The sequence below is a fragment of the Triplophysa dalaica genome, chromosome 24 (assembly GCF_015846415.1).
Source record: "Triplophysa dalaica isolate WHDGS20190420 chromosome 24, ASM1584641v1, whole genome shotgun sequence".
Lineage (NCBI taxonomy): Eukaryota > Metazoa > Chordata > Actinopteri > Cypriniformes > Nemacheilidae > Triplophysa > Triplophysa dalaica.
Genome location: NC_079565.1, coordinates 11,807,213 through 11,830,372, shown reverse-complemented (window position 1 = coordinate 11,830,372; position 23,160 = coordinate 11,807,213). Strand labels below are relative to the sequence as shown.

General features: G+C 36.4%; 1 protein-coding gene across 2 annotated transcripts in view; it reads right to left on the bottom strand.

Moving 5' to 3' along the window:
• Positions 1-3,157: 3,157 nt before the first annotated feature.
• brsk2a (BR serine/threonine kinase 2a) overlaps positions 3,158-23,160 on the bottom strand; it is a 161,893-nt gene continuing 141,890 nt past the window's right edge. The window contains exons 13-19 of one of the 2 annotated variants that reach the window (XM_056740511.1): positions 19,332-19,392; positions 16,410-16,617; positions 16,259-16,307; positions 12,436-12,559; positions 10,927-11,107; positions 9,324-9,413; positions 3,158-6,464 (exon numbers count right to left, since the gene is read on the bottom strand). In XM_056740511.1, the coding sequence (XP_056596489.1) occupies positions 6,253-6,464; positions 9,324-9,413; positions 10,927-11,107; positions 12,436-12,559; positions 16,259-16,307; positions 16,410-16,617; positions 19,332-19,392 (925 nt within the window). In that variant the 3' untranslated portion in view covers positions 3,158-6,252. The remainder of the gene's footprint in view (positions 6,465-9,323; positions 9,414-10,926; positions 11,108-12,435; positions 12,560-16,258; positions 16,308-16,409; positions 16,618-19,331; positions 19,393-23,160) is intronic. The other variant, XM_056740512.1, reaches the window with a different exon arrangement.

Here is a 23,160-nt window from a genome sequence, read left to right as displayed (position 1 = left end):
TGGAAAGATTGATGGAAGAACTCACTAATGAAACATACGACAAAGGTCTTAAGGAAATAAAGCAAAGAAAACTCAAACTAGAGCTTGACAGCAAGATGAAACAGTATGAGAAAGATTTGTTTCAGAAGAGCATGGCTGCAGCATCTGAACTCAGAAATCAAACTCCAACTGATGATCTAATACAGAGTGAATTTAACAAACTCTGGATACAGTGGATAACTGATCTGTCGAGTATAAATCCTAAAGAAACTGAAATAGATGTTCAGGTAATGGTTGAAAATGCTGTATTTGATAGCTTTGAAAAACACAAAAATAACATTTGTAATACATCAGAAAAAGAGTTTAAATTTGATCATGCCAAACATTTTAAATTGTCACTCTCAAAGTATTGGAAGTACAATCAGTTAAATGAATTAGGAAATGACATTTCTAAACAGATCATAGAGGATACCAATAAAAGAATAACTCAGAAGGCTGCTGAAGAAAATGAAGTTACTGAGAATTTCATTCATGAGATTTTGGGGGAAATTGATGAAAATATCCAAAAATATCAGAGTTCCTATGATTTACAATTCACAGGATTGTACAAAGCCAGCATATCTGCTTATGTCTGCAGAAAAGTAACTTGCAAGCTTAGAAAAATAAATGAAGATTTCAAGTCAGCAAATGATCCCATTAAACAATTAATGAATCAAAAGCAAAATTACTTTGAATTGTACAAACAGTACTGTCAGGGTGCTGAATTAGTTAAGACTTTTGTCTCAGTTCTCACAGGCAAACTTAAAGAAGCAATGCAATGTGCTCTTTATGACAAGTACAGCATTGACATAGCAGACGATCTGAAGTCACACCACCCAGCACTTAAACATAATAAATTGAATTTGGAGCTTCACATTCTGAAAGAACTGGCAGAAAAAGAGAATTTTAAGGATTACATGATGTACATTCAAAATCCAAAATCTTTCTATCGAGAGTTCATGAGAGAATGTGTTCTTAACTATATTGATGATGAAGCAAAAGTTGAAGAGGCACTTAAATCTATCTGGTCACAACTGACAGACATAGTTTGGTTGAGAGCTCTTCTACATCAGAAAATATGAGAGAAACACAGGGAAATGCCTCAATGTGGCTTGATCAGTTTTGTGCAGGACTTTACCGAGCAGATCTTCATATTAATCTGTTAAGAGAGGATTTGAGGACTATTGAAAACATGGACATCAATGGAAAAATTCTTCAGGAGTCAGTTGCTTGTTCGCTCAAGGAAATGTTAGAGGAAACACTGAAGGACCCCAAAAGTATTTTGGGCTCACAGCCTTTGATTTTCAAACTTAAAGAAAAGCCAGTTGATATTCTGTATGAACAGCTTAGTGGATGCTGGGAGCAGTGTCCTTTCTGTAAAGCTGTGTGCACAAACACCATTCCAAATCATATCACAGATCACACTGTTGAGTGGCATCGAAGCCAAGCCATCGGTGGTCTTTTACATCATAAATGGTATTTGGGACTTATGAATTTTTTTTATAGAGATGAGGATGCAGGTAAAAAATTTGTTATGGACATGTGCTCAACATCAGTTATCAGTGACAATAAATTCATGGCAGAAGAGGACAAATGGATCCCTTTCAAAGACTACAGAAATGCAGGCCATCCTTACAATACCTGGAAAATCACAGCAGACAATAATGACAGATTATATTGGAAATGGTTTATCTGCACCTTCAAAAAGCAGCTTGAAGAACAGTATCATTTCAAATTTAAAGGCCTTGGAAAAATTCCGGAGTCCTGGAAAAATATTACTAAGGTCCAGGTCCGAAATGAGCTGGATTTCATAATAAATGAATATGAAATAAACAGGATTCAAAGAAACAAATGATTATCCGGTCCATCAAAAGGCGTATCACAGAAGAACATAATAACCTTTTGAATGTGTGTACTTTAGATAGTCTTTTTACATTAATTATGTTCATTAATCATGCCAACTGGAAGTGTTTGTAAACTACATTACTTCTGCATTCTTAATCTAGTAAAAGTGTGTATTTTTGTAATTTTACTAAGTGTTGAAGATAAATGGGAAATGGAAACTTGTTTGAAATATTTATACTAACAATTTATTATATCTGCTTAATATATGTTGTCATTTTTTGGTTCTTTTCACCTCACTACATATTTTGAAAAAATATATAATAAAATAAAAAAAAAATTTAGCTCTAAAATTACATGATTTTCAAATGTTCGTGGTCTTATTCTGTAATTTTACGTATTTAACATATTTAAAAATGCATAAAAATCTGTAAAAGACAATAAAATTCTGTTTTTAACATTTTATGTGAAACCTTACATGAATACTCTTACATTTGCTCTTTCGGGTTTAAACCCCACTGCTCAGACTAATCACCATATGAATTCAATGTACCGCAGCTGTAGACTGCTTCTTATGCTTTTAATTCACTATCTTGACAGATCCGTATGTGTAGGATGGCATTAAGTTGAACTCGCTATCTACTAAAGCATGGTTTTATATACGTCACCTTGTTTTCATACCTCATATATTGATTAGCAGATAATATAGGTACCTGTGCACCACCGGTTCCTCCCATCTAATCATTTACCTGGTGGCCTTTATGTGATTTGCATTGGCTTAGCCATGGTAATCATGGTATTAAAGAGATTTTTTAAGTAGATTGCTTAAAATGGGATTTGGTGGCTTTAAAACATATTCATTAGACTTTAATTTACTAATTTATATACTTTTTTCTTATGTGACACAGTCTGTGAAGTGGTGCAAGAACACAGCACAGCTGGTTAAAATAATCCAACCCAATAATGTTTGGCATGTCACCACAGATAATACGAAACTTCTACAGATGCACTGTGGAGACCATGTTAACCTGCTATATTGCTGTGAGGTTTGGTAACAGCACAGCACAGCACATGACAAAAGGGCACTTCAGAGGGTGACACACAACCGCACACAACCGCACACACACACGCACACACTCACGCACGCACACACACGCATGCACACACACGCAACCTTTACATTCTGGCAAATTGTACAAACTACAGTAACAGACACTCACACTAAAATATCTTCACAAACATACAAACATGAGCACTCACAGAAACACTATAGACACAGATGTTCCTATTAATTGAATTGAGTTTATTGATTCATTTTTCTCTCTGAAATTGCTAACAATTATAATACAAGGGGATTTTTACATCATTAAATGCATGTTCCTGCTCTGTATGGACGACATTTTTTCCATTAAAGTTTTTCTTTTTTCAAGTGTATAAAATAGGAAATCTAATAACAGGTATTGCTTCATTATTGTTTCGTTACGCTGTCTGTAAACTGGGGTCATAAACATTCACATTATGACTTTCTCTTAAAGGTACACAGTACAGACAAAGTAAAGCATAAACAAACACTATGTCTGAGGCACGAGCGAGCGATGCTTTCTGGTTTGCGTCACTTCTCGCACACGTTGTTAGTGCTACTAATATACTAGGACACATGACAAGAGGGGAAAGAAATGACAAACGGCACAGAGAGTAACAGAGGTTAAAACAGGGGTGAAGGCGAGCGTTCTTCATTTCTCAGATAAACAACAGAAAAAAAGCAGCTTGGAGAAATGGTTACGCTAAAGCCATGCAAAGAAAACGCATTCATGCAAACAGCAATACAAGTCAAAGCAAAGAGCAGGAACAGCCAGAAGAGCATATATACATCAAAACTGATCCAAGAACAGCTTGTTTTCTCATCCATTGTACACAAACAATGATGTAAAGCTGACATTGATAGCGAGAAGTTCATTCCCTCCCAGCAGAGGCTAAACTACATTCTTAAATAACTGTTAAAATTGCTTTATGTCGATTGGTTTGTTTGTTTTTAACACATTCTTTTGTTTTGTTTTTTGACGCTAGAAGGAAAGAAAGATCCCACAGTACTTTCATAAATCAAGACTTAAGAAAGACATCTTTCAACAAAGAAAACTCTGTTGCCCTGATGCAAACAAACACATTATTGTCATAAATAAATAACATTCAAGTTCTCATATATATATTATTGAATGATAATAAATAAGTACAGAGATAAAACATAAGGAAAAATACAAAAATATCCACAATGTATTCCACATTTTTTGTATCTGCTGGTAGTGAGAAATGAGGAAAAGAAACTAATAAAAAAAATAATTTCAGGATCTATATGAACAGGTTAAAAGAAACAAATTGTTTCATTTTCTAATAAATACAGAAGGGGGAAAATAATAAAGACGGACAACACAAGGTTTAAAATCTCAGTCTACGACATAACTAAACCTAGTGTCACATCTAGACATGATATATATACAGGATTATGTTCAATTTGTACAACAGAGATTCATTCATAGGGATAAATTCATTCAATTGTTTTCCCCCCACCCCACCCTATTCAGATTCCCCAATGCACTGAAAGTCACGTTCAGTCCTTTTGCAGCAATAATTTCAAGTTCATCAAACAAAAAGTCATAAGTAAAAGAGAGCGTACATGAAAAATACAATCTGCAGTTCGACATCCCCTCAGAACAAACTCTCAAAGTTGGCTTTAAACTTTCTGTTTTCTTCTCTGGTCTTCGTGAATCCGAGTGCAAACATCCAATAGTTGTGTGTGCTTACATCTGGAAATCTGAGGGTGTCTATTCATCACAAACTCGCTGGAATATGTAACTATTATATGAGGTGGCTAATTCGTATGAATTCGTACAATCTCATTTGTACGTTTAAGCGTGACTTGCTTTTGCCCCAATGATGGTGGAGTTAAAATCAACATTGTAAAATTTAATTTACGAAATTGCCACCTCATTATATACTTACGTTTGTCTGTGAGATCAGACTGATTTATTCCAAAACCTAGTGAGATGTTAACTGCCTACCTAATCTATTGATTCCAGAGTTTGGCTTTAGCTTAATGCTAAACTAACAACATAAAAATACACAGATATTTTGTTTTATTTCTATTGAGACTGTACAGGGGCCTTGCACATGACATGGAGGGGAAAAAGTAAACTGAGAGCACATTTAAAAATGAATTCCCTAGATTTTCTCATTTGTGCGCATGATTTTCTCGTTTGTTCATTTGATTTATCAATTTGTGTGTAAAATTTACTAGTTCGATCCTTCGATTTATTAATTTGTTAAACGCGGTTTATAACTTCGGTCACACTATTAACTTATTCATGTGCACAATTTACTTGTTTGTTCCCTCGATTTACTCATTTGTATGCACAATTTGATAGTTTGTTCCCTCAATTTACTAATTTGTTACTTTGATTCTCTTATTCATGTGCATGATTTACTAGTTCGATCCATCAATTTACTTATTTGCGGGCACAATTTAGTGGTCTGTTCCAGTGATTTACTCATTCATGTGCACAATTTACTAGTTCAGTCCGTTGTCTATTTTTTTTCTGCGTGGCATATGCAGGGCTCCACAATATTATCTTCTTTTTCTGCATGACATATGGAGGGCTCCACAATATTATAATTTTTTTTCTGCGTGGCATATGCAGGGTTTAAGTGAATCTAAATTAATAATCAACTTTATTCTCTCAGACTATACGCCTTGGTACAAATGCATTTATTTATTTATACCAGAACTTTTTGCATTGCATTATGGAATTTCTGCAGTGCATCTCTATAAAGCATACCTTTAAGAGCAGACAGCTCACTAGGTTTTGGAACATGTTTTGAGTAGGTGTGAACAGGTTAGGTTGCTGTGATGATGGCAGGGGAGCACACAGTCGGTAAATGGGAACAAATGTGTCTGAATGTTAATCCTTCTTGAGAGGCGAGCCTGGGTCGGGAAGAGTATGACAAAGGATGAAGCGTCTGTCTCCATGGTAACCTGCAAGTTGTTCATGAAAAGTGCCCTCGGTCAATAAATGTTCATCACGGGATGTGCAGGAATGTGGGGGGTCGGAGATTTAATACGTTTTCTGGATAATTCCTAGCAGTGAAAACAAGCCATCACAAATGTGAGGAAAACGGGAGACAATATTAAAGACACCAAGAAGAAGAAGAAGAAACAACAGGGAAGCCGGGAAGGGTCTGACACAAGAATATGGTGATGAAAGGGAAATATGTCTGAGTTTATGTGTTGTCAGTGAAACAGTATTTCCATCATACAAAAGTTTATATAAATTCCAACTCTAATATCAACTTTTGTTTTTGAGTATGTAGTTGTGTTCAAAAATTTTGACTGGTAAAGTTTTAGGACTGCTCCTGTGTCCAGACAGATGCCAGCAGCTTGGCATTGTCCCTGGGGTTGCCCGCTGGGCATTTAGAGTCACTAGGCTGGGGTTCATGGCGACGGGCGTTATACGGGTGTCTGTTGGGGGTGCCAGGTGGATGAGGCACCTGGCCATTCTTCTCGTCTGAAAAAAGTTGTTTAATTACGTCAAAGAAGTTACTCAATGGGCTGCCTAGGTACACAGAGAGGAAGAAAAGGAGAAAAGAGAGAACAAACAGAGAAATGAAAAAATGGTTTACACAAGGAGAAAATGATAGAGAGGGGAAAAGAGAGGAAGATGATAAAACTAAGACTACCGGGAATTTTGAGAACAGTTGTGGTTGATTATTTTTGTCACCAATGGTTGTTTAAAACCTGTATACTGTGAAACACAAAAGAAGATATTTTGAGAAATGTCTCAAATAAGGTATACAATGGAAGTCAATGGAGGCCAACGTTCTTCAAATATCTTCTCTCGTGTTCTGCAACAACATCTTATTTTTGGGGTTAACCGTTTCTGTAAACGGATGGGTTCACTTTAATGTGGATGTGGCTTATAGAACATGTGTTTTAGGGGTTTGTGTGCGAGCAAAGTCAGTGTTTTAAATGGTATATTTAACAGAAGCTGCAGGAATCTTACCACACTTTACTGGTTGATGTCTGTTTACATGTGCGAAAGACAAAAACATTGTTTAAACTGGATCAATCTATTATAAATAAGTACTGTCGAGTGATTCGTTCATTTATTTTTCAGGATTATTAACTGGATGAGTGCATTATGTCATCAGAGACGCTCTGTGCACTCTTCATCATGCCAAATAAAGCAAATGAGAAGGTTTTAATGAACAAGCGCAGAGCCAGATGTTTTCATCTTAGACAAGACCTAGAGTAGTTCCATTAAAGCCTTAATATATAACACCGTGTGCACTTATTTTCCAAATAAAAATGGTATAACTTAAATTAAAATAAAATACACATTTAAAAGTGTAGGGCCATTTAACAGAAATATTTATCATGATCATAAAAACCTTTCGATCTGAAGGCATGCTTAAACGTTTTAAATAGAGAAAAACAGAATTGTGCCAACATATAAATTTCATTCGTTACAAAACGAAAATTGTATTTAATAATAATGATTTTAAAACGCATGAGAAGTGTAAGACTAAATAATGAAAAAAGCAGTCAATTAGAGCTTAGAATAAATGGAAACTCCTTATTTACATTAAACTATAACAGTTTTAACTTATTTTGACCCTATTTGTGCTACACAATTCATAGTTACATTTGTGCTTTTCTTTTGTTATTCTATGGAATTTAGTCAAAAACGTGGAGAAAGATTAATAAAGAATGAGTATGGTGACTTTAAGCCTTTAGAACAGTAAAGCTGTTCAGTAAATACAAAAAACTGTAAATACAAAAATAAATGTATGTATATATATATAATTATTATAATATAACACACACACACACACACACACAAAACCATAAACTCCACACTCTTTCAGAATTAAATGAGTTATTGAGGTGACTTAAGTGAGTATGTGTCATTCATGTGCAGTGCTGTCAAGTTCACTCAGTAGGTCACACAACACTGAATGATCGCAGTGAATGTGATGTGTGTGTAAATAACATACAAGGCCTGGAGAGAGAGAGAGAGAGACATTTCTATTATATTGAGATGATCTGTGATGTCTTTCTGTAACCAAACACACCTCTCTTTATTAAATCTTGTCTTATAAAAGATGCTTTAATAAACTAACGATATTAGCATAAGTACTTTAATACACATGATTTTTTCCACAATTTTTATGTATCTTTGCATTCACTCAGTCTTTCAAATCACGCCTTTTGGGTGAATTAATGTCATTACTGAGGTTAGACACTTGACATTTCAAATAAAAAACTTTAACATTTTAAAATAAAAAATGACCTTCATTTTTGATGTGGTGTAAGAAGCTTGGATCTGATTGTACATAAACGTTAAAAATCAACTTTCCTTTAATATATTTTCTCTGCAGGTATGGGGCTTTAAAATAAGCTTCTTTTTGTCAAACTGGTAAAAGGAAACAGTCAACTTTGTCATTTCCATTACTGTAGTATGTTTTTATTACCTAACAATCAAAACCTTGAACCTTCAGTTATATCTACTGTGAATGAGATGATGTTGTTCATCTATCACAGCAGTAGAGGGCGCTGTTATCAAAGAGATGTTTGGGACACGGTCAAACAGCATCTTGTACGAGGTTGAGAGAATGTGTTCTCTTTGCTTTTCACTTAAGATTTGTGTTTTTTCGACACGATTAACAAACCACATGATCAAGTTATTGATACTCGAAACTATTTATACTAGAATATAAATACAGAAATACATTTCCTAAATAAATGTCCAATATACCTCCTAAAATGTAATCCTGCTGCACTGAAGGTCAATAAAAATGTAAAAGCTAGTTCACAACAAGAGCGAAAACTAGAAAGATAACTTTAGCGATAACGAATTTAGCGTCCACACACAACGTACGATATTGATACGTTTATTCTAAAATTGCGTGCTGTAGTTTTACATTACAAACACGCGAGTAGATGTCAAAGTTTGTTTGTCAGTTGATTTCAATGTTCATTTTGTTGATTCTTTATTGTTATAGTCGTGGTGTGAATTCTCTTAATTTGAAAAGCAATTTTGAAAACTGTATATATTTTAATTGAACAGGCCTTAACAGCTATTCCTACCAAAAAAAGCGTTTCCATTACCAGCCCTGATACGTCGATCAACAAAAATAAAGTTGAAGCTAAAGCAACAACATTGGGACAAGTGTCATTTCAGGAATGGGAGCAGAGGAGCGGCTGAAGAGAATCTGTGTGAATCTCTTCGGAGGTTTGAGTCAATGTGAGTTTGATTCAGGGCGGGATTGTGTGGAATTGTGGAGAATATTGTGATGTCGTGTAGTGATGTGATGCAGGGGTCATGCGCTATGGAAGCGGGGTGTAAACAGGCACATGAAGGGGATGAGGGGGTCAGGGTGGGTTCAGGGGGAATTAGGGTGGCAGTACTCACCTGACAGCTGTTGGACACCCGGCTGATCATTTGTGCTTAACAACTGTGCCTGAATAGACTCCACCACCCGCTTAAATCGCCGGCTTGGACCTGAGATTAAACATGACATGCAGACACCGTCATCATTTGCTGTATATGACAGTCAGTTTGAAAGTTCTAAAAAGAAATAGATTACTTGTATCACGATAGAAAGTATAGAATAAGTACTGTCTTTCAGAAATAAGTCAAATCTTATTCAGTCTTAAATTTTTGATGTTTTAATATGTATTTTTGACTCCTGACATAGGCGCAGGCTCCCCGTGACCCGAGGTAGTTCGGATAAGCGGTAGAAAATGGAATGGAATGGAATATGTATTTTTAGTAGTTTTTTTTACATATACACAGTTAAAAAAGTAAGCAAAAAAAATGTTTATGACAATAAATAGAAATAACTATTAAAGATTTCGTAATTATTGATGTTTTTATCTTACCTATTTCAAACTTCTATTCCACTCTTCAGCCTTTAATTTTATATACTTTTATTGTATATTTAAGTAAGTTAAAAATTATAATATTTCTTTGCTAACTTTTTTAACTGTCTATGTGACAATAAATAGAACCTATTTAAGTTTTCTTAATTTTATATGTTTTTTTAACCTAATTTCAATCTTCTATTACACTCTTCAGTCTTTAATTTAAGATTTTTTTATTGTATATTATTTGTATATATTTTTATTTTTATTTTTTTACATAAACAATTTAATGCTTTCTGTTTACATTACTATTTTTTTCCTCCACATTTAAATGTAATTTACATTAGTTACAAAGACCTGTTTGCAAACAGTGAAATTGCAAAAAGTAAATCACATCAATTGAAACAAGCCATCTAATAGACAACAAAAATGAAGTTTTCTGACAAATGTTGCGTCAGAACCAAATCGATAAAAGGTAAAAGCCAATACAGACAGACAACAAAAGTCAAGCATGGCGTTAACAATGCCAAGTGTCAATTTTCAAGGAACACTTTTAAAATGCACCTTGAACCCTCTGTTTTGTAGGACGGATTGGATAAACGCATCTGCAAAGACAAACTTGTGGTAGCTTGAGTCATTTTGAGAATCTTTCATGAATTCACAAGTCGTTTTTGTCGTGATGGATGACGACATTATTTAACACCCTTTACATTACGTTAAAGTCCAGATTACGTGGATAAGAGCTGCTGTTGAGAGGCGTAATGGATATAAATGGGAGAAAATAAGGCGGAATGATGCATTAGCCGACATTATAATGTCTTTAAGATGTTCTATTTATCTTACGTTGTTGTTGGGTATTCTACTGATGGGATAATCAGGGTGTTTAAGAGGCTATTTGGCTAAAACAAATATCTTGGGAGCGAGTGGGTTGTCTGAGAACGTCTGAGAATGTTTTTGAGGATTGTTCCCTAGAGAACAGAGAGAAGAAGAGCTTCATGTAGAGCAAAGTGACCGCTTTCTTACATAAAAGCTACCTTCCGCTTCCGCCTCTTTACATGTTTCTTAATTCATTACATATTATATACATGATCAATGGGATTGGTTGACTGGCTCTTAAAATACAGTGATGTAACAACAGGGCTTGCGTTTACCTGAGAGCAAAGTGAAGGTGACTGAATAAATGCCGTTCTCCTTTGTGGCTGCTGTGCTCTCCGTGTAGGTGATGTCCACCTGGAACTTAACAGGCTTCTGGAAGACGGTGGGACCAGCGGTGGATTTGTACTCGGCCCGAAAACTCGTCTGAGAGACGACGCTGTGACTGAGGCTGGGTATCTGAAGAAAGAGGAAAGGGTTTGATTCACACCATGTACCTTAGAATCAAAACCGTGACACTTATTTTTTTCAATAAAACTAGACAGCACAAAAATGTAAAGGTGCAATGTGTGATATTAAGGAGGATCAATTGACAGAAATACAATATAATACATACATAACTATGTCTTCAGAGGTGCATAAAGACCTTACATAATGAACTTTCCTTTATTACCTTATATTGAGATATTTCTATTATATACATTATCTCTTATATCTTATTGGCAAAGAAGCGAAAACCCCTTTGCTCTGTGTAAGCTGGCATAGTGCTTCGAGAAGAAGGGGTGAGCTGTGGACTGAGACGGTGTTCCAATTCGCAACCTCACCACTAGATGTCACTACATTTCACATACAGGACTTTTAACTCATAAGGATAACTTCTTCCAAAAACAAAATGTATTTTCATTTATTCACCTAGTCATTTAAAACGTGTTTATGACTCTTAGGGCTCCATGGGGCGTTTTCCAGGGCAGGAATTATTTTAAACTAGGCCTTAGCTAAATTAAGATATTTAAGTTTTTTTTAAAAACATACTTTACAAAAATAAACATTACTGTGTGCATCAATCACTCAGTGAAAGTTGCTTTCAATCAAGACACTTCTAACATTTAAATTAGTCTGGGACTAAAACCTGTCAAAGAAACCGCCCCCATATGTTGAAGATATTTTGAGAAATGGTTTTGTGTTCATACTATAATAGTCAATGGGGTCCAGTGTGTCGTTTACAGACTTTCTTCATAAATATCTTCTTTTGTGCTCCTCAGAAACAAATAAAGGTTTGGAATGACATTTAATGAATAAATGATGAATTTTCTTTTGGGATTGAACTATACTTCTAAAAATCCTGTCAATCTGACACTATGTGTGCGCACTATGTATGAGATTATCGTCCCATAAAAAAGCAACATTAAATGTGTGCGATCTGATTCAAAACACTTTTGAGTAATTGAAAGCGAGGAACACATTTCTTTCCACTTTTAGATCTTAACAGCGCACCGACTTTTCCCACCCGAACGAATCTCTCCAGGCACAACATCTATATGCTAATGATCCGTGCCCTAGGTTGATTTTCCATTGACCTCTAATGAACGTGTCAGCTTCGGCAGGGTGCGGAAACATCGCCGGCATGTTACAGAATTGAAACACAAATCAAAAAGGTGTTTGCAAATGTAAAAACACAGCGATAGTGAAAGTCTTTCAATCCAATAAGAGCTGGGAAAGCCTAGCAGCGTATATTGAAATATTCATATTTCCCATCTACGAAACGAGACAACAGAGCGAGTGCTTACCGAAAGAAAGGCGTGGACGATGTCGGCTTTTATGGAGCTCAGCGGTTTGTCCTTTATGACCACAAAGATCTGCTCCTCTTTCTCGAGGTTGATGAAGTTGCCGAACCAGGATTTTTTGGCAAGCCTGTAGAAAGAGTGAGTTTGAACTTTTTGTTAAGTCATTAAGGGACACGAGAGTCTTCATCCCAGCCTGGAATAAGATTAATCATATGGTGCTTATGCAAAATAAATTATATTGAATAATTCATAATAGAGGAGATGAGAAGGAACGGCAAACAGTGGAGTGTACAGTATATGTCTGACATAAATGAATACAATGAACTTCGCCGCAGGTCATCCTGATGTAGCGTTTAGATGGTTGTAAAAAGTCTAATTAAGTAATAAAGGAACTTTCAAGATGTTCTTGTCTCAAAGGTACAAAAAAACATTTAGGAAAAGTTCTTATTCAGAAACAGTTCGATCTTCTGCGACTTTCCATTACTATTCATTTAATGCGACAGTTTGTGAAGATTTAGTGTGGCTACTACAAACTACGCATTATGACTTTATTAACATTTTATTTCAAATTTGTATTATTTAGTATACATTACATATTTCTATTAGTGGTGGGCCGTTAACGGCGTTAACGGCGTTAACGCAGTGAGACTATTATCGCGCGTTAAAAAAATTGTCGCCGTTAATCTATTCTCAAAGTTGGGTTGGGAGCTGGGTCTATACTACGCAAGCTATGATGACTTTCACCTTGATATTTTAGCGCGGATGTATACCAGCTTAACTGCACTGTACGGAGCGAGAACGAGATTTTTCAACTCGCGTGATTCGCGTCATTCGCGGAAGCGGAAGCAGAAGCCGCCTCATCATCTCATAACCAGGGCTTCATTCGCGCGATTCGCGCAGCAAGTAGGTCTATTGGCTCTTTGCATTAACATATAAATCACTCGCGCTTGACACGCCATTCGCGTTTGGTCTGAACACAACATAACGTTACTGTGAAATTACCGCATCAAACGTGACGTGCTAACATGGATGCAGCTATGAAGCCGCCGGGTTTGCTTCAGGGAATATTAATTTTAAAAAAGCTTCCCAATGGAAACATCGACAAGACTAAGGCTGTTTGCACCTTGTGCAATGCGGAATTGGTTTAAAAAACACACTTTCTCTCAACAGGTAGTGGTCTAGCTTTAGTTAAAATCAGTAACTTTGTATTGAGATCTAATGTATTATGGCTCCTGTATGACATATCGCTTGTTGCTCCCTCACTCTTTGTAAGTCGCTTTGGATAAAAGCGTCTGCTAAATGACTAAATGTAAATGTACTGTAGGAGCTCTTCGAGTCTCAAGTACCACCTAAACGCAAAGAATCCCTTAGCTAATGCGGAAGTAAACACAAGTTCATTTTCCATCCATCCATTTTCTACCGCTTATCCGAACTACCTCGGGTCACGGGGAGCCTGCGCCTATCTCAGGAGTCACAAGTTCATCTTATTGAACATAATTTAATTTTCATCACCAATTATCATAGTAGAACAGCTTTCTCAAGCCGTTTGTGATGCATTTTGGAAACAGGAGATGAGCCCCTGGTCTAATGCGCCACCTGGCTTTAGACACCCGTTCTCAAAGACTTACTTTTAGTCATTATTTGGGTAGCACACATTCTGAATGCCTTCGGCAGAATTCAAATGAGCCATTTTAATCTAGATTAATCTAGATTAAAAAAATTAATCTATGCCCACCACTAATTTCTATACATATCCTATATGTTTATAGTATTCTGCTTATGTTACTTTATTGTCTATCCCTTAATTGTAAAGCAATCTTACTTTTTTGTATATTTCTGTACAAAACGTTGTATTTTGACTTCTCTATTGTTTGTGGAGAATCATTGCAGAAAGGTTTTCGTTTACATTACAGTAAATGATTTTGACGTTGTCATACTTTACATCTCGTTATACAAATTTTTGGCCTACTGTATAGTAAATCACTATAAGGCTGGTACCATGGGTGCTTAAGTTCAACAAACTTTGGGATAGTTATCTATATAGTTTTTATTTATAGTTAAATATAATAATATTTCAATGATTTTTTTCAAATGCCATGCCAAACGATTAGGAAAGCCTTTTTTGAAAAACCAATACCAAAGCAACCATGTTCACCTTCAAATATGGTGACACATTGATAGCCTACTTTAAAATCTCATTGGTTCTCCTTTGTCGAAGGACTAATTTTGTCACAAGACCGATGAGAATGAAAGAGATTTTAAGTTACCAACCTGTAACCATATATGCATATTTGCTGAATATGATGTAACAATTAAAAATATATAATATTAAATGTTTAATATTACATATTAAATGCTTTCCCTCACACGCCTATAATTTATTTTATGAAGACATTTTATTAACTGGAGGCAATTGGATTATTATGACGGATATTCTTACATATAGGCGTTTCATCAGACGAATACGTCTGGCTCGAAGTTAACTTCCGTTCTGTGTTTGGTTATAATATAATTTTTTTTAAATATTTCATTAATGCCCATATTCACTTACTATATTATATTACTAATATTAAACTACTCAACAGGTCCGGAAGTCAAGTTTGAGTCACAAAATATTTTTATATGTTGCTGCTTTAAGTCTACATTATAATAAAATAGTCTCCACATATCCTCTGGGTAAATTATAAGATAATTTTCATGTTTGGGAGAACTATTTGAGTAAAGCATCTCTCAGGATCACAAATCTAAATCCACTTCAAACTAGCAGTTGTAATTTTACCTCTGCCAAGTCACAGTTCATCTAAACGTCAATCTAGTTCTGTGAAGCTTCAATTGGCCACTGTTGTGTATCAACAAAGCACAGTGACTCAAAACTTCGCCTTCAGACACTGATTTATGGCAAATGATGAGAAGGGAAAGCGAAGAACGGCGAGGCATATCCAGCTGGCGCAGATAGCGAGAGCAAGGGGGATAAGTTATGAACGACAAAATAGAAAACAAAAGAGGGGCGGATGAAGCATGTCTCGGTGTGGGAGAGGAAGTTTCTGACTCCTGTCTGCTGAGACCGCCTCAGCAAGAGAAACATTTTACACAGTTTCCATTAGAGTGGAAGAAACAGAACGTTTGAACATACGGAAACAGAAGTCACAATGATTTCTGATGTGCTTAGGCTGCTTTACATCAGCTTTGTGGTTGGGTAAGTATTGTTCAAAGGCTGTAATTCCTATTTGTCACAGGATGGTGTTTCACGGCTACAATTTGTTGTGTTTTCAGCATGAATTTGACTTAATGGCGAGCCGGAAAAGCACTTTGTGTTCCGAATTTTTGTTTTGGACGATAAAAGTCCCAATAGTTGTCTAAAACATGGCAGAAATCGACCCTTCCAAAGACCATTTGACTTAAAATTGTTGTTGTAATATTTTCATTCATTTTCATTTTAGGTGCTTTAGAATTTATACATTTACACATTTGCAATTTGTTAAATAAAACAATGGTTCATATTTTGGCATGTTACAAATCAAACATTTTTATGTGCTGTTTCAAGAACCTCTTTGTGTATATTGTGTACAGTTTGCTGAAAAGCCTGTAATAGGCTGCTCAAAAGCAGGTTTCTTTGTGACAACTTACCCCAATTGTGCAATACATTGGGCAAGTTGTCACCATATGGGTCTTCCATATGGATCAATGGTCAAATAAAGTTTTAGCAGTTAGCAGTAAGGGGTCATTTTAGGGTTATACAGTATACAGTATAAATGTCATTATAAAATGACATTTAGTCCCAATAAAACACAAAAACACAAGATGTACAGTATGTGTGTGTACTCACTCTGGGGAAGACTCTGGCGTCAGGCTGGACATTTCCTCTTGAGTGGGAACTGTTTAGAATGAAAGAGAGGTGTAAATGTTTCGTTTTTCTCATATACAACGGCAGTGATATTTTCCTATATTTCCTACATTTAGGAATTCTGTCACCCTACCTTGCATTTTCCTGCGGTGAAAGCGCGGCGAGCCCAGAAAGCTGTTCCTGATGGAGTTGAGGCGTGTCTTCCAGGGCATTCCACCGATGGAGGGACTGGGCGGTGGCGTCGGGTTGGGCGTCCCGGCAGGGCTGTCCTTAGGCGTGTGGACGGGTGTTCCTTTGGGGGTGGGGATAGGACTGCCTCTTGGAGAAGGGTGGGGGGTCACCTGTATGGTGGGGATAGATTTGGTGGTTTGGTCAGAGCCGGGTAAAGGGTGGAAGTGGTGTAGACGGATGGGCGACAGAGATACGATAGGCTTGAAGGGAGCCGACAACTGAGGGGGGGTGTTTGAGGCAGGGTTAGCCCGCCATACCAGTGGGCTCCAGGGTATACAGGGCGGATGAGGCTTACATGGACTTGAAGGTTCCGACTTGGCCGTGGAAACAGGTTCGGGCTCAGTCTGAGATAGCGGGTTGGATCGAGTGGATTGTAAGGGTTTGTCATTGGGTTTGGATGGGAGGGTAAGGGTCTTTGGGCAGGGCACGAGAGACTCAGATATAGGCATTGGTGTTAAGGTGTTAGGAGTTGGGGATTTTGAACCACTCTCATTTGAGTTAGTTGTCAATGAGTTAGTAGTTGGGTTCTTGTTCCCGCTCTGACTTAAATTTTGTGTCATTGACTTAGGAGTTGCGTTTTTTGTCCCGCTCTGACTTGAATTTGGTGTCAATGACTTAGGATTTGGGTTTGTTCCCCCGCTCTGACTTGAATTTGGTGTCAATGAGTTAGGAGTTGGAGTTTTTGTCCCACTCAGATTTGAATTTGGTGTTGAGGAGTTAGGAGTTGTTTTCTTTGTCCCGCTCTGATTTGAATTTGGAGATAAGGAGTTAGTAGTTGGGGTTTTTGTCCCACTTTGATTTGAATTTGGTGATAAGGAGTCGGTGATGCTAGAACTGGGGGACAAGAGCAACTCGGTGAATTTAGGCGGTACGCAAAACTTTCGAACAGGCTTTGGGGAGGCAGGAACCAGAGAAGTACGTAGGAATGGCACAAAGCATTATGGGAAAATCACATCAAGTAAGGAAAGGAAACATTTAAGGAGAAAGAAAATGTGCAAAAAATGTGCAGTTAGCCAAGATAAGTGAGCTGAGGATGCAAGAAGCAAATACAGAAGTCTTTTCAGATGCACGACTAATAATGGGAAAATAAATTCAACGCAGTAAGATGAGCAACTATGGGTATCAAATGAAGTGACTGAATATCTAAACCTCACTGTAGTAGAGTAGGCGGGGCGTGACCGTGGTTCGAGTCCGGTGAGTAATTGTGAATGAGCGCCAGCTGTGCGCACACCGTGCTCGAATCACGTAGGAGATAGGGAGCATATAAAAGGAACGAGCGACCGGACCGTCGAAGAGAGAGGACCGGGCCCGAACATATGTTAAATTTATATTTATGTTCTTGTGATTTGTATTTATGTTTTGTTTGCCGGCGGTCGGCCGTGAGGGGCCGCCGGCTTTTATTATTTCTGTTGTTAAATGTTTAAATGTTTGCCGGTTCCCGCCTCCTTCCTTCCATGTCTGAATCTTATTGCAGTCACAAACACCAATTTGCTAAACACTTCAAACATGAATCTTTTTTTCACAGCTGGAATCTGAAGCTGACTTCACAAACGAATTCACAAACGTAAGAAGCAATCCTTAATTTACATCCAACACAAACCCAAATGTTTAGTTTCTTTTGCAAAAGGTCTCTTGTGGGGTACAGTATGTCTGAAATCTGAGGAAAAACGTGAACTTCTAAATGAATTTCCTGCGTAAATCGTCTCTATACATTGTCACGCTTTAGGGTGTAATCCGCGAGCCGCCTTAAACAAGTCAAGTGCGAAAGTTTAGCCCGGAGCTTCTGTGTTAATCAAAGCTGTGGGATTTTCCACAGACTTCCCTGAGCTGGGATTTCTGAGGAGAAGGGAAGATAGGATTTCAGAGTATATCTTCATAAAACAACAACTTCTTTCTTCTCCAACTTGCTTTCTATTTTGGTCATAACTTTATAAATGAACGGAGTAACAATGATGGTTTGGTCACACATTTGGTAATCATCAGTTTGTAAAGAGGTTTCACGGAACGCACACGCCTTGCCCGATGTTAACTTCCAGTCTGTGTTTAGTTATAATATGACAAATTATTAAATATCCATCCATCCATCCATCCATTTTCTACCGCTTATCCGAACTACCTCGGGTCACGGGGAGCCTGCGCCTATCTCAGGAGTCTATTAAATATCCAATTTGTATAAATATTTTATTGTATTGTATTAAATCAAATTAAAATTATTCAACAGTTATTGATTCTTTGCATAATGTTTATGTTGTTCCCGCTAAAACAGTCTATAACAGCAAAATCGAGCATGGAGAAAATATTAAAGCATTGCATTAATAGATAAATGTATCCTCACTATAGCAATTTTCATGACTGTTTCAATTTTACATTTCCCAGACATTACAGGTTTACCATGACTGTGGGAAAACCGCATTTCAGTCCCATCAGCGGCATCACTGACCACAATAAAAAAAATCGTATTATATAGATTTTCTATTAAATGGTCTACACTTGAATAGACTGAGAAAAACCTCCCCTCAACAGGTATTGTTTAACATGGGTAAAAACCTGATAAAAAAAATGTTAAGCACTTCTTGCATTGATCATTTATTTTTTCCTATAAATTGCTTAGGATGAAAGCATCTGCTAAATATAGACGATACATTCATAGACTACCAACAGAATTCTCATTTTGGAAATGATCCGAATCATCATGCTTGTACTGTGCGTGATGTGTAAAATGTTTTCTGTGAGTGTTTGATAGTTGCCGTGGAGGTTAGGGAGCAGATGAGTGCTGATTGGTGGACAGAGAGTAGCAGACGTTCAGGGGGCGGAGCTTACTCACCCGTGGGCTGCTGAGGGGGCTGGTGGAGAGACCAGAGGACGCGCCGCTGATGGACCGTGACCTGTACAGACACAGATCATAAAACACACACAGTCAGATCCTGCTTACAGCCGTGAGAGGAAAACAACAAGATCTGAAGGCGATGTGAGTGTTAATGTTTAAGAACACGATCCACTCGATTGTAAAGGAGAAATGAATGCTTCCAAAAACCTCATAAATAAATAATTTAAGAAAAGGTATGTGAAAAAGTGAGTACTGTAAGGTTACAGACAATTCAATTGTATTTCTACAGGTGTAGCTCTTGACATACATTTTGGATTGGTGCAAAGAAACTTAACAGAAAATTCATTGTGGAACAAAGAGTCAAGACAAAAAAAAATTCAGAAATGAGAAAAAATAAAAATAAAAAAAATAATGCATAAAACACATGGAAATGTACAATAATACCATAAGGTACATTTGCGTTATTAATTGTAAAAATAATTGTGTAGGATGAGAAAATATGTGTCTAAATGCATTTACTGTATATAGTGGATGGATATAAGGGACAAGTATAAAAAAAGCTGATGGACATCTGAATTTCAAGAAATGAAAAATGGAGGAAAAATGTTGAAACAGGGTTGGAACTCCGTTTTGTAATACAAGTATTTTCATTTAATAAGTGCAATGTTTTCTCTTTTGGAAAAACACACTAAATATCGCTATATGTAAATCTTCATCTAAAAAAGCTCTGTTATACGTCTAAACTGATGTAGATTGATGGGATGTTTGGCTTTTTATTGATAAAAGCTGCAGGTGTTTTTGACAACAGATGTCCTCACAGATACAAATCGAACATTTCAATCATGTCCAAGATAGCAACAAGTGTACATTATGAGCTCTCAATCTGTCTTCATTAGATGAGATGTTGGCCGCCCAACATCACTGACAACAGCTGCTCTTTATCCTTCTCATTCCAACATTATTCCATCTTTTATGACATGATTGTCTTTCCCTCAAAAAAATGGTAGTACCAGATGGGGAGAGCTTGCTGCTTTTATACACAATGGGGCTAAAAAGCATAAGACCAATCATAAATGCTTACATATGACACTGCTTCTTAGTTTAATACTAACATTCGGTTACAAATTACTACCAGCATAACAATTTTGGAATAGCTTTTATTTCCATGTTAATTTTTGTTAAAAAAAATATTTATTTATTTTGTAGTTATTTACAATAAAAATCAAAATAATTACAATAATTTATAATGTTTATAATGTATTCAGTTTTAGTTCTTCAACCTAAGCTTATTTCACTGTATTGTAATTCTCATTTTTTCAAATAATATGTCGGCTAATGTTTCATTTGATTTCAAGTAACAAAATATTTTTATAGTTTTATTTAACAATAATAACTTTTTATGAGGAATCCGGAATTTTAACCCCTCTATGATACAGAAATTCACATATTGTTTGAATTACAGTACATGCTATTGCAAATTTCTTCGAAGTATGATACATAAAACATGTATTGTCTATTCTGTATCTATAGTCAAGGTTGGCCATCAGGTGTGTCTTGAATAAAACTGGCCCCTCATTCCGGGCCTCAAAGCACTCAGCACAACACCAAGAACACAGAAGGTTTGTGCCCACTCCTCTAAAACTCTTACTGCTTCACAGAGCTTATAGTCAGAGACCAACAGATAACAGTTATGATAAATTATGAAATGAATATCTCTATTTATATCACCTGAAGGCTGTACGCATCATTCTGTGTGTGGGTGTCTGGACTATTGAGACAGCTGTGATGACTGTCGAACGGGCAGACTGAACACAGCTGAGGCTTTTAATACCTCATCCTTTATTCGAGAGTTGTGTAGGAGTGAACGAAGAAAGAAGCAGATGTGTGGACATTTCTCTTTGTTAATTCGGGGGAAATCCGTGTGATTGTGTGTGATGGATTTAAACAGGACCTCAGTGTACTATCCTATACATTTAGCAGAGCCTATTGACCAGAGATTTGTATGCGTATGTGAATTCTCCAGAATCCAAACCCACGACCTTGGAGTTGCTAAAGTCTTACAACTTAAGCTACAGTAAAGTCATTATTGTTATAAGATCAAAGCAGTTATATAAGGTGTTGAAGAAAGTTTTTGGTTAGGTGCCGTTAATAATATCATAACTCGTACGATTTTAAGTGCTGCTCTGGAGTCAGTTGAGGTGTTTCTGAGAGGGTACATCAGCACAGAGGGTTGTTCTGGAGACAGTTTAGGGTTTTGTGGGATTAAAGAGGGTTTTGAGAACGATCTGGAGTGCTTGTGAGGATTTTTAGAGTGGACCGAAGAACGGAATAGCATTAAAACTAATGCTTACAAAACCCAACGTTTAACAGGACTAGATGGGCAGAACAAAGCTGGCAAAGACAGAGAGTGAACCACACTGGAATCATAAAACCAGTTACGCTTTAAATGAGGAACGAAAAGAAAATATATAATGTAACATATACAATTTAACAATTATTTATAACATAACGTAGTCTGTGGTGTGGTGGAGAGGGATCTGACATGTTGCCCAAAATACTCTGTGGGATCCTGGCTCCTGTAGCCCTCTCTCTCTACACTGTACTGTACAAAAAAATATAAAAAGGCATCACAAATTAAAATTTATTATTTAATAAGTTAATAATGTAATGTATAATGAATAAACATTTATGATTTTGATTTTTAAAATGTTATTTGTTTAATCTGTTTAATGTTAAAAATGTAATTCTCTCTTTTAATGTCTCTCAAACCGTTATCAAATTAGTATATTTCATAAATATCTATGAAAGCAAAAAGTAATACGATAAAATATTAGATCTTTACATTACTACCCAAGTAAAACGTTTGTAGGATAATTTTTATTTTATTTTATTTTCTTTACATATTTACCACTTTTACTTTCCAACCCCTTTGACATAAATATCTGACTTTCAAAAATCTTTCTGCACGGATCTCCCTTTAAAGATCTCATACTCCTTCAAACTTGAAAATTGATACAGATGTAACAAAAACCTGCATAAAAAAACTCATATGATGCAACACAATTGCTATTTCTGATGCTGTTTCTAGTTCAAAAGCACTCTTGAGTAAGCAGAAAACTGTGATACAAATAATGTTTGACAAAGCGAATGCTACTGCATCTGTAAATACAGCTACTACTGAATATATACATTAGTACATAATATAGTAGATACTCTGACTCCTCCTCTGTATCTAAGCACAAATAAGGGTGCAGACAGCTTTCCTGTTACTATATGGTGCACGTATTTTTTTAAATGCAAATTTATCTTATTTATTTGATGTAGAATCTTACATGTTTACAGTTGCATAATTTCCCCCAATAGTTAAAGAAACAGCAATACTAGTATTTGTTTCTTGCAGTTGTGTTCTTACAGTATCAAGACAGTCAACCTATAGATTTCCATTTCTTTAGGCATACAGCTGTTGAAACGCAATCATTTTGGCTATATGGCCTTCTTGAGATCCTCAGGTGGAATCTCCAGATGTCAGTCTCGGGTCATCTCCGGTCAATTCCCCATTTCAATCCCGCTATCAGAAGGCCGTTCAAGCGGGTATGAAAAGGGTGTAATGAAATTGGCTTTTGAAATGAATTGGAGAAACGAGAACCGCTGTTATGAGGTGAAAGGGTGAGGGTTCAAAGTTTGTATGAAAAAATGGAGGTGAAACAAGATAGTGAAAGCCAAATAAATATATATGCTGCCCCTCTTTAGTCTGCCTGCAGGCGTTCAATTTCGAGATAGGTGCTTTGAGACTGGAATATGAAGAAGTGAAAGGTTTTAATATCAT